The sequence below is a fragment of the Tauraco erythrolophus genome, chromosome 2 (genome assembly GCF_009769465.1).
Source record: "Tauraco erythrolophus isolate bTauEry1 chromosome 2, bTauEry1.pri, whole genome shotgun sequence".
Lineage (NCBI taxonomy): Eukaryota > Metazoa > Chordata > Aves > Musophagiformes > Musophagidae > Tauraco > Tauraco erythrolophus.
This window is the reverse complement of record NC_141466.1, coordinates 66,474,976-66,492,053: the sequence shown is the minus strand read 5'-3', so window position 1 is coordinate 66,492,053 and position 17,078 is coordinate 66,474,976. Positions and strand designations below refer to the sequence as shown.

Sequence of the window (17,078 nt, the reverse complement as noted above, 5' to 3'; positions counted from 1 at the left end):
GTAGACTCACTGCTGTCACAGAACCCAAATTACATGATTTTACTTACAAGTCTGCAACAGAGTAATGCATATCCCTGTCTTAATTTACAAATGTTCTTACAAGTCCCTATTTAGATTATTTCTGTTCATTTCTGGGTATGCTCCTTGTCATAAAGTAAGTCTTAATTAATTTGGATTCGAAGCATGCACATGCGAAGTAGGATTAAATCCCTCCGAAGCAAAAGACCAGCACACAACACACTACTGCAATCCCAATTTATGAATTATTATTTACAGAAAGTGTTCAAAATGGCATGTACATCTCATGCAGATCTCAGGCATATTCAATGCACAATTGCTGCTGATTTCATTAGATACATTTGTGTTTCGCTCTGTTGTTTAGAAAACAATTTGGCTGAAAGCAGAAATTACTTTCTATATTCTGATGCACATTACTTCTAAAAGATGAAGCCTTCAACAACTTAGTTTGAAATTACTTGTGACTCAGACTAGTTCTCATGGGTTCAAATGTTGGCATCAGTGACATTTAGCTGTGCCAGATGAAGCCACAAAGTACCCGCACAGCAGGTTACGTGTGTGGATCTGCACTGTGGATTACAGCATCCTCTGTGGTGTACATGCTATTTAGCTTAAGAAAAGAGCCTCTGGCTTTTGGCTCCCTGATATTCCGTATAAAATAGCAGAGATCAACATCTTTATATCTCTCTTCATAATAGCAAAGTTTAACCTCTGCATACATTATGGTCCACCTCATCAATGGCAGTGCTGTACGTCTGGGTTAATGCAGCTGGCTGACCTTGAGCCTTGCACTGAACTATAGAACTCTTCCATTCTCCTTAGAAAAATTGCCCTCATTCATTTTTCATTTCACCTTTTGGTACTTCTGTGCTAAAGTTTCCATGAAGTTTGCCAGCAAACAAGCTCACTTTCCTTAGTGCATCACCTCAAGCTGTTATTAAATGAGCAGAGTCTTGTTTGGGTTTTTTCCCCTTCCTTCTTCAACATAAGAGTTCAACATCTTGAAGCACTTGACGTTGACTTGCTGATATCTCAGTTTTTCTTTGCTTGAGGACTCTTTTCAATGCAGACTTAATGCAGACAACCAGGATGAAATGGAGCAATGGGGTTAGTTAAGCACTGATGCAACCCTTCTGCTGCAAGAGTTGCCAAAGGAGCTGCGCCAGAGCAGGACTGACCCGCTGCGGAGCGGCAGATCTCGGCGCACACACGGGCTTTTCTCGAAAAGTTGGAGACGCTGAGGGAGTGAAGTGACCGCCCCCCAGGAGCCGGCAGCTCTCGTGGGAGACGCTGACGTGTCCTGGGCGTTGCCAGAGCAACGGCGGGAGATATAAACGCGGCGAAGAGAGAGGTGGGGTTGTTCAGTCTAGACAAGAGAAGGGTCTGTGGTGATCTTTCAGCAGCCTTCCAGTATCTAAAGGGGTCCTACAAGAAAGCTGGAGAGGGACTTTTTGCAAGGGCATGTAGTGATAGGACAAGGGGCAATGACTTCAAGCTTCACTCAGAGGGTGGTGAGGCACTGGAAGAGGTTGCCCAGTGAAGTTGTGGCTGCCCCATCCCTGGAAGTGTTCAAGGCCAGGCTGGATGAGGCTTCGAGCAACCTGGTGTAGTGGAGGGTGTCCCTGCCCATGGCAGGGGGTTTAGAACTAGATGATCTTTAATGACCCTCCCAACCCAAACCATTCTATGATTCTGTGATTCTACGCTCTTTCTAGTTAGACTAGCCAGTGTTCCCAATTCTGACAGATTTAAACAAGATCCCATTGCTATTCAGGCTGTGCTCAGAGCTGAATTTCACACTAAGATTTACTTTCAGTCTTGAGCTAAGGTCTTCTTTAAGAATTGCCACCACTGTCTTTCGCTTAAGGATGTAAGACCTGGTCTTTGAGGTCCTAATAACCTGTACATGGTGGTCACCAGCAAAAATCTACTAACTTCAAAGTGTAGTTAGAATCATAGAATCATAGAATGGTTAGGGTTGGAAGGGACCTCAAAGATCATCTAGTTCCAACTCCCCTGCCATGGGCAGAGAAATCCTCCACTACACCAGGTTGCCTAAAGCCTCATCTAACCTGGCCTTGAACACTTCCAGGGATGGGGCATCCACAACTTCTCTGGACAACCTGTTCCAGTGCCTCACCACCCTCTGAGAGAAAAATTTCTTCCTTATATCTAATCGAAATCTCCCCTCTTTCAGTTTAAATCCATTGCCCCTTGTCCTGTCACTACACACCCTTGTAAAAAGCCCCTCTCCAGCTTTCTTGTAGGCCCCCTTTAGGTACTGGAAAGCTGCTATAAGATCACCCCGGAGCCTTCTCTTCTCCAGGCTGAACAGCCCCAACTCTCTCAGCCTGTCTTCATAGCAGAGGTGCTCCAGCCCTCTGATCATCTCTGTGGCCCTCCTCTGGACTCACTCCAACAGCTCCATGATTTCTCATGTTGGGGGCCCCAGAGCTGAACGCAGTACTGCAGGTGGGGTCTCACGAGAGCAGGGTAAAGGGGCAGAATCACCTCCCTTGACCTGCTGACCACACTTCTTTTGATGCAGTCCAGGATATGGTTGGCTTTCTGGGCTGCAAGAGCACATTGCCAGCTCATGTTGAGCTTCTCATCAACTAACACCCCTAAGTCCTTCTCCTCAGGGCTGCTCTCAGATGTAAGATTTTTTTCTGCTCTTAAATGGAAGACTTTCGAAAAAGTTCTTCACCTTTTCCTGAAACCACAAAATTTTCACAGAGCACATAGCAGGTATCACTTTTATGAGGAAGGTGTAGGCCCTTAGTCACTGGCTGCAATAACTGGAAACAACCTCATAGATCATCAAAATGTCAAAGCCCAGAGTCATCTTTGCAGTCTTGCTGCTCTGACCTTGGTAACAACTATGATACAACTCTAGAAAATGGACTAGGTTTTTCTGGGAGACCAACATCAGTTAGAAAAGTGCTAATGAGATACGGAGCCTTTTACTCATTATTAGCATTTTTTACCCATTCCTAGCCAAGCAGTGAGAGTTGATGCCAAACTAATTCATAAATATATGTAAAGGTATATCATGATGTTGAGAGAAAGCCTAAATACCTCTGCAGAGGATGGCACCAGTAAGAAAATCTCAGGTTATCTCTTGGCTACACATTAACACAGAAAATTGACTTTCAGAGAGGAAAGGGAAAGAGTTTGGAAGAGAGAAGTTAGCTGTGCTGTAAGGATTGATTCCTCTCAGGTCTGTATCCCAACCAGGTGGAAGCCACTGTGTGGGAGTTTCTACCACTTCTGCTCATGCTGGGTCTCCTGACCAGAAAAACAAGACTTTAGTCTACCGAACTACCAAACCAGCATCCTCTGCAATTATGTCATTTGCCATGAGAGATCTCTCAAATAAAACAATAAATTAAAAGGCAATTGAATGTTCTTATGAAAGAGAAAATGGCTAGGCAGTTATAAGTGACCTTTTCAAAAATTAAGTATATCAAATCAAAACTGAAGGCAAGTTAGTCAGGTCATCTGTCAGTCTTGCAGGATATTATAAACCTTACAGTGTATTATTATAAGCCAGAAAAAAACAAAACAAAACAAAAACAAAACAAAACAAAACAAAAAACTATAATTAAAATGAAAGGGAATCCACTCCTACAAATTTCATAGTGCAAAGCTTCATAAAATCAGAGGAGGACAGAGCAACTGGAATTAATACATGAGGGAATAGTTTACTACTGCCATCTATTTTTAAGACTCCCTAATGCTTTCCCTGATTACACCCTATTTTCAATTCAATGTAGCTTTTGCCTGACTTTGAAAAGGAGAGAGCTCTTACAACACAGATGTCTGCCTTCTTTCTTCATCCAAAGTGCTTCAGACACCCAAAGGTTTACCCTCCAATGCAATCAACCACTGAAGTCACTGTTCCCCCAAAGTCTACAGTTTAAAACAGAAGACAGGCAGAGCTTGAAAGGCATCAGAAATGCAAGGAAGTGATCAGGCTTCCCCAGAATCAACAGCAAGCCTAAAAATAGACTCTTGAACGCCTCAACGCCAGCTGAGTCAACCCATTGTCAAATAAAACCACACTTGTTTCTCCAAGTGTCCAGAATTCTGTTGTTGAGGAGTGTGCTCCCCATACAGGTGACTCTGTGACTACGTACACAAGTACAACATTCTTGTACACAAAAACACAGCTATTCTGCAGGCACACTTCCAGAGACATTCCACCAGCCCACCTGTCACGCTCTGCTCAGAAAACCTGCTTGGAAAATCTGCCCTTCAGTTTGTGTCTTTCTTTCAAAAAAAAAAAAAAATTGAACTTGGTTACTTCCCCCCTGAGTCACAGTCCAGTGTGTGTCTTTACTTGATGAGTTAATTGTTAAGTGGAAATAAGCAGCAGAATGTTCTTTCGTCGCATATTTGCAGGGACTTGGAGAACACCGTCTCCTCCCTGGCTGGCAGTCGAGGAGGGAATGCCAGGGCAGCTGTGCTGCTCGCTGGGCTTTTATACCCGTGCTATTTTTAGCTGTTATCAGCCACAGTGCTCGGGGCCAACCAGAGCCCGACGCCTGCAAGAAACTCTGCTCCCGTCCAAACTTCATTCTCTGCAACCTCACAGGGAGGAGCCAAACCACTGTGAATTTGCTGCTCTAAACTTCTGCTGTTCGTTATAACGGCCTCGTTAACACACGGCAAGGCACTAGCATGCCAAAGTACAGGAACGGTTACCACCACGATGAAGTTACTGAGTCAACAGAGAAGCACCCTGCCTATGCTTGGTGAAAATAAGTAAATTTAAGGTGCTCCATAAAGTCTAATAAAATACGCAATCCTGCAGTTTGAGAGATACATATAAAACAATCTGTGTAGGTTTTACAGCAGTGTTCTTTTTCTATGGCACCTTGTAACTCTACACTAGATAACTAGAAAGTACTTATTGCTGATTATTTACAAATCCATGTGCTCACCAAAGAAAGGGAAGAAAGACTGGTGCCTCTTCAAAACAGGCTAACAAATTTTTGATACCGAACCTTTGCCCAGCATATTTGTTTTGTATCTTTCCACAGAAATATGATCTTGTAGCAACTTCAGGCTTTGAGAAATCAATGGTGGAGTTTTAGACTGCTCAGACACAGACCTCCAGAGCCATGTTAGATGCCTTGGGGTATCCTGCCCAACCTCCAGCAGTTGCTTTTCACAGGATCAGACCTCTCACATGTTACAGCAGCTGAATCACTTCACTAGCTGAGAAAGCTGCTCTTCCTCAGATGGTACCTGCTCAGATTTAGGTACCTGATCAGAGTATCCCAACTAGTTGATCTACAACTTAATGACTGACCTCCAAGAAATTTAGACTGGATGAATTCCTTAAGACAGTCTATATTGGGTCCCGGGGTGTTGAACTCTAATAGTTTGTCTCTGAGGTTTGTGAACTGCCATTTCTAGCCAAAGTAAGAATTACTCCTCCATAATCAGCTTCTATTCCACCATGGAAACAAAAGAGAAAAGCAAGCAGCTGAGACCAACGTTCAAGAAATTTTCTGTCTGACAGACAACCACTAAAACAGATTTCATAGATTTTACACAGATGAATTCCCAAATCCAAACAATCTTCAAACTGCATGTACAGGGGACGCATCAAAGTATCTTGAGCAATATCCTGTCTGCACTGAATCAGTGTGATACTCTTACTAATTTCAGCACGCCTGACATTTTCAGCCTGAGCATGCTACTCTTCAGAAATACCCCTGAAATCTCACTGAGGCCCGCTGACCAGACAGCATATTAAACGTGATACACATTGAATCACTTGATTAAAAATACTCGCCCTATAGCCCTTTATCATATTCATCTGAACTGACAAGTTTAATTTACTTTAATCCCCAAAATGACAGACGAGACTGAAACATTAGATAATTAAATAAAAATACAGCAATTAGTTTCTTATAGTTTCCTACTTTAGATCTAAATTTATCCACTAATTCTTTATATGATGACATTTTAAGTTAGTTAAGCACTCTATCTCCATAAAGCCACTTAAACACTATGATTCTTCTCTAAAGGTTCATCAGCTTTTAAAGAAAAATCATGCTTTCTATTCTTCCTTTTCCCAAAGAACTAAAGTATTTAAGTAGAGACATAATTTTATTCGTTTAAAATGATTGAGAAAAATGTGAATTAAAGTTCTTACATGCTAAAACATTAGGCATGTGGTTTATACCGTGGATAAGCATCAGAGCATTAAGCATGCCACAGCACTGAGCTCTTGGATAACTTTTTTTTTAAACTACTGGGATACGAGTGCAGTCTTCATTCTTTATAGGCCTTCTTGATGGTCTGTGAAAAAGCCCATGATATATACAAGAAAGGTTACCTTCCATGCTTGAATCACAGTGGGATATTAAAAAAAAAAAAAAAAACGGTGAAAAAAAAGGACTTTTAGGGCAACAAGTCTACTCTATGAAGTTCATGATTCCTGAATTATTTTCTCCAGTACTTATCTGGAAAGTTCCTAGCTAAATGACATTTAAATTAGGAAGAATTTCAAATTCCATTAAGAAAAAAAAATTTATAAGTTTAAATTATTTCTCCTGGTATTCCTGTTTAATGAGGACTTGCCAGTATTATTTAGACACCTGACTGACCAGTCACATGCCATTCTGGCACTACCAAAGTATCAGCATTACAGATAAGGATGCACATATTTATAGAGCAAGTATAAACATGAGGCAAGTATAAAACACCTCTGCTGGCCAGATTTTTAATAAAATACATCTTAAAATAAATCCAAAAATGGTACAAATGCATGTGAGCAGAGGTCAGAAGTCAGATTAAACACCTATATATTCAGATGCAAAGATTCTACTCTTTCCATTTGCTTCTCAACCAGTCCTCAAGCTACAGCAATACAGAGTTTCAGATGCTAAGATTTCCCAAAGAGCGGTAACATAGACGAGCAAACAACCCCATTCAAATGCCAATTAAGGATCCAGAGAGAAGCCCTTCAAAGCCATTGTATTTAAGATTCTGGACCAGTACCTGTGAGCACTCAGGACAGTGGGAATTGGTGTTCTTCAGGCAGACTAGGGAACCTTACAACGATGGTAGAAAAAAATTATTGTTGCTGAAAGGAAAACAGGTGTCAGGATAAGTGAAAACCTGTGAAAGGCACCAAGAAATTAATAAAGCTTTTACTGACTCTCTCCAACGTGTTTACATCAGGACTTTTCATCTCAAATAGAATGATGTGTTTACTTAAACAATCGTAGGTATCTTAAACCAGGAGGTTATTAAAAGCATCTTTTTTGCTGCTTGTTTAGTCTAGCCATAAAAGTAAAAGCAACCTGAGACAGGATGCAGCTGTGGAAAAAAACAAAAAGGCACCTTTGTGGAAAGAAGATAGGCGCAGAAGGGAATTACTATGACGACTGTAAGAAATGGAGACAAAAAAGGATTGGCTGGTTTAGCCCATAAACATCTGAGGATGTCTAAACCTAAACTGATTTTTAAAAAGTGCTGAATGAAAGAATGAATGCTAATGAACCATACTGGCACAAGAACAAGGATGTATTAGCTGCACATGAATAAATGTCATTTGGAAATTAGAGCAAGGTGTCAAACCATCAGAGCAGTGACGTTCTGAAACAGATTTCCAAAATGAATAATAATGGCCACTTAGTTTTTAGATCAACCTTGATCAGTTTATGAATTATGTATTATATGATGAGACTGGCTGCGACAGAAAAGGACTCTATTTCATGTCCCAAAAGGTCACCTCCAGTCCCATGAAGTTTTTTTCAGGAACCAAAGAAAAAAAAAAATCATCTTGGTGAGTGTGCACAGATTTCTACCTTTCTGTGCTTCATTTTTTATAAACATATAAGCAGGAAAATATTGTTGTTCTCTCAGAAGATGTGTTCTTGAGTTTTACTTCATTAACTCTTGTAGTCTGCTTTGAGGTGACTGCATGGAGGCTGCAAGAGAAAACCAACTAACTTGCGAATCAAAACGCTGGTTTCAAACACTGCTTGCCTGTACTGAAACCAGATCTGTGCACAATCAATCCACTTATCATCTATTCTTAATTGTATCATTATAATCTCATGAAGGTCACTGACGTCTTACAACATTATCAGAGATGTAGCAACAATAAAAAGTCAACCATAACTGTATCATTAATGGATATGAAAAGGATCATCTAGAGGCATAAATACAAAAATCGTACCTGCAGATAACAAATCAATGACTCATTTTAGAGTGGTATGCCACCTCCTGTTTTTTTCTCCTATGGAAGGTAGTTTCATACAGGTTTGTACCATTTGCCATTAAGCAGTTGTAAGTATTTTAAAAATTGCCACTGATACAGAAAAATATTCAGGTGATCCTTTTCAGCTGCAATTACAGTGTATGAGAGAACATGGAAAATATTTCTAATGGACCAGTAAATACAGTTGCAGAACAGTGGAAAATTTCCCTCCAGTACAGGGTCTTATGATCCAAAGAAACAAAGTAGATTTTCTTTTCACAATTAAAATCTTAAAGCTGTGTTTGAACCGGTACCTAGGAATTCAAGCCTAGTAAACTCAGTTGGCTTTTCTCTTCTACTGTGGCGTCTAAAACAAAAAGTAACTACAAAACAAATACAGTTGAAATAAACATATCTAGTGGTTGCCATTAAGAAAACAATAAAGGTTGACTGAAGTTAAAGAAAGTGCTGGTTCTCAGTCTTGGAAAGATGCTTAAATATCTGATTAAGTCAGATTGTCCAGCGAACGGCTGAACTGTCCAACATCACAATGTTTGTGCACTGTTGCACTTCAACTGTTGCTGAGTGTGGACACTGAAAGAAAAAGGAAAATGAAACAGCCTGGAAAAAAAGAAAAATAAAAAAATCAGTCTGGAGTTTGTTTCCAGATAACCATTATCAGAAATAGCTTCTAGTCTAATCTAGCAACCCAGGCTTTGTATTTAAACTGTCACTAGTGGCATTCAGTTTATCTAACTTTAGGTGACCATGCCATTGTATGCAGTGAAAGTTAAACCTAGATACCCAGCAGCATTTGAGAAACCTTAGGACAGCTGAGAAATCTGTAAACATATATGAGAAAGGATCTATGGGAGACCTATGGCCTTCTGCAGAGGTGCCTGGAGGCCAGGAAGGATACCTTAAGGCATCTAAAATGGCACTGGGTGCCTATGGTTGGAAAACTGAACTAAGCCCCTACTCAATATGATTAATGGAGTCTAGAGAAGAACTAACTTCACTCTACAGCTGATGCCTACACTTGGCCACAGGAATTAACATCCCATTGCGCTATTTCAGATAGCTTTTTGTTGTGAAAGGAGCCTAGACATCCTGCAGAGAGGTAGTTAATAACGTAGCTTACAGACGCACCTTACATCACGTGAGCCAAATCCAACCCTTGATATCTAAAGAAAACAAAGAGCAGAGCAGAAAAGCAGCTTTCCTCTTGCAGACTCCAAAACCATTTACATATATCATTACCAGTTGCTTTGCAGGGACTATCTAGTACTTTGTGTTTGTGAAACATCTGTCTCAGTAGAGCCGCTCTTTAGGCACTTCTGCAATAAAGAATTAAAAATAATACAAATCCCTCTATATTGGACAGAAACCATTTAACAGCTGACAGTAGTGCTACATAGATAAGTTGTCAGGGAAAGCAAAAAAGTAATCAATCCACAAATCCAAACACTTTTCTCTCATAAAATGTAACAGAAGGAACTGAGATGTTTCAAAACAAAGGAACGAACCAGGCTGAGATGGCAGTCTTGTTTCCAGAACATCAAAGGGGGAGTCACAGAAAAAAAATTATAAGAAAAAGAAACAAGTAAAGAAATCTCATCTTAATTTTCTCTCAGTATGACCTACATATTTACATTGTATTTGCTATTGGTGCAATCACTGTGCAGCAACAATTTCCTCGACAATACGGGTCTGTATTTGGAAGCTGTTGCTACGCTACTGTGCTATACTCAGCCGCAGTCGCTGCTGGAGCCAACCGCCGAAGGTGGCCCGGGATCGTCAGCTGAAAATCGATTCACGGAGCTTTCCAGAGGCAGAAAAGGTGCATGAGCAAGGCACAGACTCAGCAGAGGTCAGAAGCAAGACCTTTTACCCTTTGTATCCAAACGATTAAGCAAACTGCTGTGCCCTGCTGCTAAAGCACATGTTCTGCTCATGACTGATAGTCGGGGAACTGGATGTTATCTGTGACAGAACTGCCATTCGTTAATCTTTTCACACGCAGAGAGTAATTCAGATAAGCATAAATCAAGCTATGAAGAGAACCACAACAGAGTTTTCCTCCTCAGAAATAAGGGTTACATAGCTACTAGGTTTGTATGTTAAGACTGAAGAGATGACCAGTCTCCTATCCATGATCGGGTGTAGGAGGTAGCCCTAAAGCCACGTTGTGTCTGCACACTATGGTGCCGAGATATTACAGGTGTATCTCTGTTTTCTGAGTCAGTAGAGCAACAGTGTTAGTGATAGTATTCTTCACACTGGATTTTTATCACAGCAATTCTCTGACTTCAAAACTATACTGTTTTTGGTGACGGGTGATCAGAGTCTGATCATATCACCAGGAGAAACGTAATGTTCTTGAAGTCAAATGGTAGGCACAAACTGTGCAATGGTACCTGCAAACAGGAGAGTAATAAACAGTTGAGACTGCTAGAGAAGCATTTATAGGGGAAACGCCAGGGATAAAAGATGAACTTTGTGATCCTAAACAAAATGTTAAAGGATACTCAAATACGCTAAAATTCAGCAGATAAAGTGTCCCGACTAAAGAGTCGGACAGATGATGAATTAAAGAGACACTTGCTGTAGTAATTTTTATTTGCACTGCTAAATACACTACCTGTACCTGAAAACCAGTGCTTAAGAAATATATAGATTAACCGGAGAGAGCCTGGAAAAGTTTAAAAAAAAGGTACAACAAAAAAAACCCACAACACACCAAACCACTCAAAGTTTAGAAATGATGACTCAAGCTTGAAGGCAGGCTAAAGGGATTGAATTTGCTTAGTCTAGGAAAGCAAAGACTGAAGGAAATTTGATATGTTTTCTAATACATAAAGGACTTCTCTATTAGAAAGAAAATGCATAATTCAGAGCAAGAGAATTTTAATAAAGGAAAGTATTTGCCTTAGGAAAATAATTAAGCATTGACAGAGTCTAGCTGGTGTACGTGCTGAATCTGCATCACTGAATGTTTTCAAAGAAGTATTTGTTAGGGATGGTCTAGATAAGACTGAGAGCAGGAGGACACATCTTATCACTTGATATTCCCGACTTGTATTTCTATACTTAATTGTACTTGTAAACTATCTTAAGTAAGACTACTTGCAGCAAAAAACATCCATTAATTTCATTAAAATCATCAAAAAATTAGGAATTTGGTTCACTTCTTGCCAGGCATATGTTAACTTCAGCATATTCCATCTTGTTCTGTAAATCTGCCATAACTGGAGAACTCTGAAAACAGTTCTTGGATCTTTTCCTGGCTCAAGTTGCTCAGTTAACACTATTTAAAAGGTGGATTATGAATCATTTAACCTTTTTCTAAGCTTATTCATAAGACCAAAATAATATTTGCTTACTTCCATTAGATTTATTATTTAAAATATTTTTAAAAGCTAAAATGTCATAAAAAGCCAAATTACTGTAATTTTATGTACATATGGAGAGTTGCACCTGCCACCTGGCTTCAGCCAGAGCTCCTTTTACTACCTGCGAATCTCGGTGGAGAAGATATGATTTAAGACCAGCCTTATGTGCTGTATTGGAGTCAATTAAAAGATTTGCATTGCTAAAAGGTATTTGGACACCCAGTTATGCTTGCAAATATCTACTGCCCCAAAATTGCAAGTACAGTTGTTTTACTCTGTAGACTATGAATGTAGTAAGAAATAAGTGGCTGAAAGTTTGAAAAAGTGATATTCTCATTAATGTCGATATCCATCCCTTTATTTGAAACCCCCTGCAGGACTTCCTACTGAAAGCTACAAATGTTCATCCACGCTGGGTACGCTTTTGCTTTTCATCTACTGCTACAAAATGCTCAGTTCTACTCAGCAAAGCAGTGGCATAACCACTAACTTCAGACTCTGCATCCATATGGTTAGATTAAAATTTGGTTCTGCTCTCTTCAAATAATACAAGCTAAAAATTAGCTATGTCCTGTAACATCATGTTCCAAACCATTAATGCTCATTTTTAAACAAAACTTTCTCAACAGATACAAATAGGCTCCATAAAACAAGAGAAAAGTCAGCTCAATGGGAAGGAGCATGACTCTTGCAGTAATTCAAGTGATCAATCTCACTGTCCCTATTAAGAACATGGTTTGTCATTCACAAGAGCTCAGCTCAATTTCGTGACTCGGTGGGGAGCCAGCACAGGGTTGTGCCATCAGGTGAGAGCCCTCAGACCTTCCTGACTTGGAAACAAGGGAGTGGGAAGCATCTTGCAGGAAAAACGAAGTGTCCTTTCTTTCCCAGCTACTTTAATTGTTTTAAAGAAATTTTACTGAAGGATGCAATGATCTCAATGGAAACAGCTAAAAGTTTAAGTTCTGATGTATGTAGAAGTTAAAAGCAGTATCTTTCTTAAAACACCATTCTTAACTATAAGCATTGGTATCCAGTGAAAGGACAGGAGGCAACAGGCACAATGAGATACATGAAATTCCATTTAAACATTGGAAAATTCGTTTTTACCATGAGGGTAGGAACTGGAATGGTTGCACAGAGAAGTTGTGAATTCTTCATCTTTGGAAATATTCAAAACCTGACCAGACACGGCCCTGACCAACCTGCTCTACGTGATCCTGCTCTGAGTAAGGGGTTGGACTAGACGATCTCCAGAGGTGCCTTCCAGCATCCATAACTCTGTTAAGCCAGTGCAGTGATCCAACGTGCATGTTCACGATGCCAAACCACTGCATTAAATCTGTATTGTTTGCATAACACAAGGTGTTTATTACTTGGGGTAAAGAATTGCCTTCCTTCTTTGGGGAACTATGCTCCTATGGCACAAATGTGTACAGAGAGGGTATAATCTATAGCCAGTCTCAGGTTGTCAATAAACCAGAAGGGCAATAATTTTCTTCTGAAAAGAAAATTGAGGGACTATTCTTTAAATAACAACTCAAGCTTCGGGAAAACAAAAAGTTAAAATTTTCAAAGAAACTCAGCCTTCAGAACAAACACACTGATGAACAGGGAAATATAGCATACAAGTGAAAAGGCTGGACCTCTGAGCAACAGCTGCCATTAGGTCAAGCTGTCCTATGCACTCAGTAACATAGCCTGCGTGTCAGTCATATTTCTGTTCCAATTTCAAAGACTTTTGTTTGCACAAATTACAGTGCTCCTGAAAGGGCACTAAGGTGGCTGTGACAAGCCTGGACACGCTGGATTCACACAAACATCTCCATGCTGGCACATGCGATGTTCTGCTATTAAAGGTACAGGGAATTCCTTAATGAAATCCAAAATTTTTCACCTTATGGAACATCTTGAAATATTCCACTGATGATGACATAGTTATCGGGTACTGATAATCAGTGAAAGATGAGTTAATGTGGTTTAAACATTGTCTTGGCTCACATTTCCATCCACTCGCAGATTTATTAGTGCTACAAACAAAGGAAGAGTAAATACTGGCAGAATTGTCATTCCCACTATTGTCCCACAGCAAAAGGTCCTGCTGTCACTGTTAAAGTCTACAGAAAAGAGCAAATCCAGATGATGAACCCAATTTCAAAGCAACACTGGCCTCAGGTGCACCAGAGAAAGGGTATGAGAAAGGAACTGTCTATCAATAATGGCCATGGACACAATCGAGAGATTCGGTTCCTACGTGCAAGAAGTGACAGCCCTCAGGTATCTCACAATCCTTGTTATATATTTATTACTCTACAACCTTCCGTTTTATAGCCTGACTGTTGCTATCCAGATAATTAAAGATAGCAAAGCTGGCTCTGCACTCCATGGAGTTAATGCTTTATTACCTTGATATCAGAAAGAAAGAAAAGCAAAAATGCAGAAAAGAAGAGTCATCAGTTTCTCAAGGAATAAAACGCTGTCACGCGAGTTCAGTTCAGCCACCCACACAGAAGTACCCAGTGCCCTGCCCACCGGGCCTCCAGCTCCTGCTGGAGGAGAATCACAGCATGGATCACCTGAAAGCCTCACATCTCATCTTCCAGCCAGGTAGAGATGTCTTGAGGCTCAAGGACATCTCAAACAGCACTAGGCACTTATGTTTAGACAAGTGAACAGAGTCCAAAGTTTGTGTTTCTCTCTAGACTAGCTGATAAGCCCCTTTATGAGATGCTCAGCTACTCTGCACAACAAAAGCAAGGAAAAGGACTTCCTCAACCCCTTTCCATGACAGCTCTTTCCAGAATGTCCCTCTTCTCACTTTTCAGAAATTCAAAATTGAATTTCGTGACTCGGTGGGGAGCATCTCTGGTTGAATGGGAGCATCTGCATGCACTTTCTTTTTTCATGCATAGAAAGAGAGGACACCATTATTTTGAAACAAGAGGAACGTGAATAAGGAACAGAGAGAGAGAATTTTAAAACTGAAATACAACATTCCTGTTGCTAACACCATTAAGTTGCTAACAAACAAAACATACTCAATTGCTGCAACTTTTAAAATGTGTGTAGGACTACAAGCAGAGATATGAACTAAAACCAACACCATAGATCCTACTTTGCCCATATAATTAACATATTTTTTTAGCAGCAACCGCAATCCAGTCACAGCAATAGGACAGCTGCCACTTCAGAGTCATACCATGGAAGTACTATGAAGATAACGAAAAGGCCAAGTGCCCTCACACATGGCTCTTATAGCCCACTTCTACAGAAATCAGTAGCAAAAATTTCTTGTGGCAGTCCATGAAGACCCAGAAAGATTCACGACCCATCAATTAGTAGATATTCCCTTTCCTAAAGGATACACACCTTTTTAGAAGAGTAGCTGCAGTTATACTGAAATCTAAGAGAAGTGCCTGAAGTTTTATGGTTTGTCTTATGCAGAATAAGACTAAGTAACCTGATAGCTATTTCTGTTTTGGTTGGTTCGTTGGTTGTTTTTTTTAATTTATGAATAATTTAAATGATCTATCTTTATGTAAAAATCAAAACAGCAATCACAAAGGATCATCACATGGAGAAGGGAGGCATGAAAGGGCAATAACACCAACTTTTCATCTACTGGAAGACATGATACAAAGGAAAAATATTTAAATCATGACTTTCCTAATGCATTCAAAAGAATATCAAGATTCTGTTGACACTTTCTGGAAGTGATCTCTTTTATCCTGCAAGTAAATGTAGGATGACTTTCTACCTCACTCAATTTTCCAAGAAATCCAACAACAGAAACCAAATGAAGTATTAGGAGAGTCCGCCAAGCCATCTGATCTTCCCTAGCTCATACAAGATAATCAACATCTCACATCAATGTAAAGGTTATAGAGCTAGGTTACAGAGGTTAAATAAACTGAATTAACCAAATACACACATTGCTGAAAACCCTTCTCACTACATGTGGTAACAAAATCTCTTAGCCTGCTTTCAAAGCACCTGTGGAACTGAGGTACACTTTTTGATAATCTTATTTATGTGGAAAAGTGACAAAGTTCAAAAAACTTCTGTTGAAATAACAGAGTATCACACTGATGGTGTATGGTCCTATTTAAGGGAAACAAAACCTGACAATTTATTATTGTTCAACTTATGATTTATTATTGATTAACTTATGTAGTTAAAAAGAAGGAACGGTCAGGTCTGTGTTACAGCCTAATAAATATTGAGAATGGTTGAATATAAGAACTTTTATGAAGGCAAGTATAGTGTTTATTTAAGAACACAGGTGTTTATGGTTTAGAAATTTAAGTAACACTTTGCAAGGTTAGAGAAAGTGTCCCTCAGTGACTTATGCCTAACTTGAAATTAAGGACTATACATGTTAAAACTGTCACAGAAATACATTAATCTAACTAATCACAGAAATACGTTAATCTAAATATTGAAAGAAATAAAAGAAAGGATGAGCATTGGTGGAAATTTTATTGGCATTACTCAAGCTATGTATTTCGTTTTCTTCATAGCATTAATAACTATCACTTTTGAGCTATAAGCTAATGGATAGTGAAACGCAGGGATAGCTGAACTAGCTTTACTAAAGCCATTCAAGGAGCAATAGCCTAGTTGTAACAGTAGGGAGATTTCACAGAATAAATGAACGGCAGCAACAATCAGAATACTTCCACCATATTTATAGTTCCACTTGAAGTGAAGAAATCCCAGGCAATTCCACACAACACAAATCTTCTCCTTCTGTGCCTTAAGATGTAAGAGGTAAGTGAATAGCTTGGTCCCCTGCAGCAGACAGGCAGCAGAGTTGGGAACAAAGCAGAGGGTAACCGTATTTTACTTATTTGGAGGACACATAAATTGATTTGAGGTTTAAAACTAGTGTATTCTTAGGACCACTCAAGCTCTTACCTTTATAAACATGAAAATCTCATGATCTTCCTGAAAGTTGTCAGTTTCTCCGAAGTTATTGTTAAGGGGGAACTTGAGGGAAGTTGGAGAGTGGGAAGAAGTGCTCTGGCTCCGACGCAACTGGAAACCCGGAGGAAAATGCATGTTGCTCTCAAACATCATGCCCTCTACGTCTTTATTTTCCAGAGCTGGGCTCATCAGATCCATCTCCTGGTATGAGTGGTCTTCTTCAGTACCATGGTGAGATGAAGAACCATCCTCCCCATCAGCCTCATGCTGAGAGGCCACAGAATTACTATAGCTGTCTTCTGAGCTCTCTTGACTACTATCCATGCTCTCTGGGATAGTAGTGACAGAAGAAGTAAGTACTGGATCATGATCATAAAGATTATCCCGTTTGTCTTTCACAGAGTCTGAAATCTCATAGATATTGGTGGTGTTACCATTTTGATAAACATTGGTAAAGGTCTGACCTTCCATGACTGCTGGCTGGTGAGTTTTGCCTGCCGTCTGGTGCCTTAAAAGAC

General features: G+C 39.8%; 1 protein-coding gene across 1 annotated transcript in view; it reads right to left on the bottom strand.

Annotated features, from left to right (window-relative positions):
* The window catches only part of CLIC5 (CLIC family member 5), a 73,969-nt gene extending 56,938 nt beyond the window's left edge, over positions 1-17,031 (bottom strand). The window contains exon 1 of the mRNA XM_009983689.2: positions 16,552-17,031. Within this exon, the coding sequence (XP_009981991.2) occupies positions 16,552-17,031 (480 nt within the window). The remainder of the gene's footprint in view (positions 1-16,551) is intronic.
* Between the last annotated feature and the right edge of the window lie 47 nt (positions 17,032-17,078).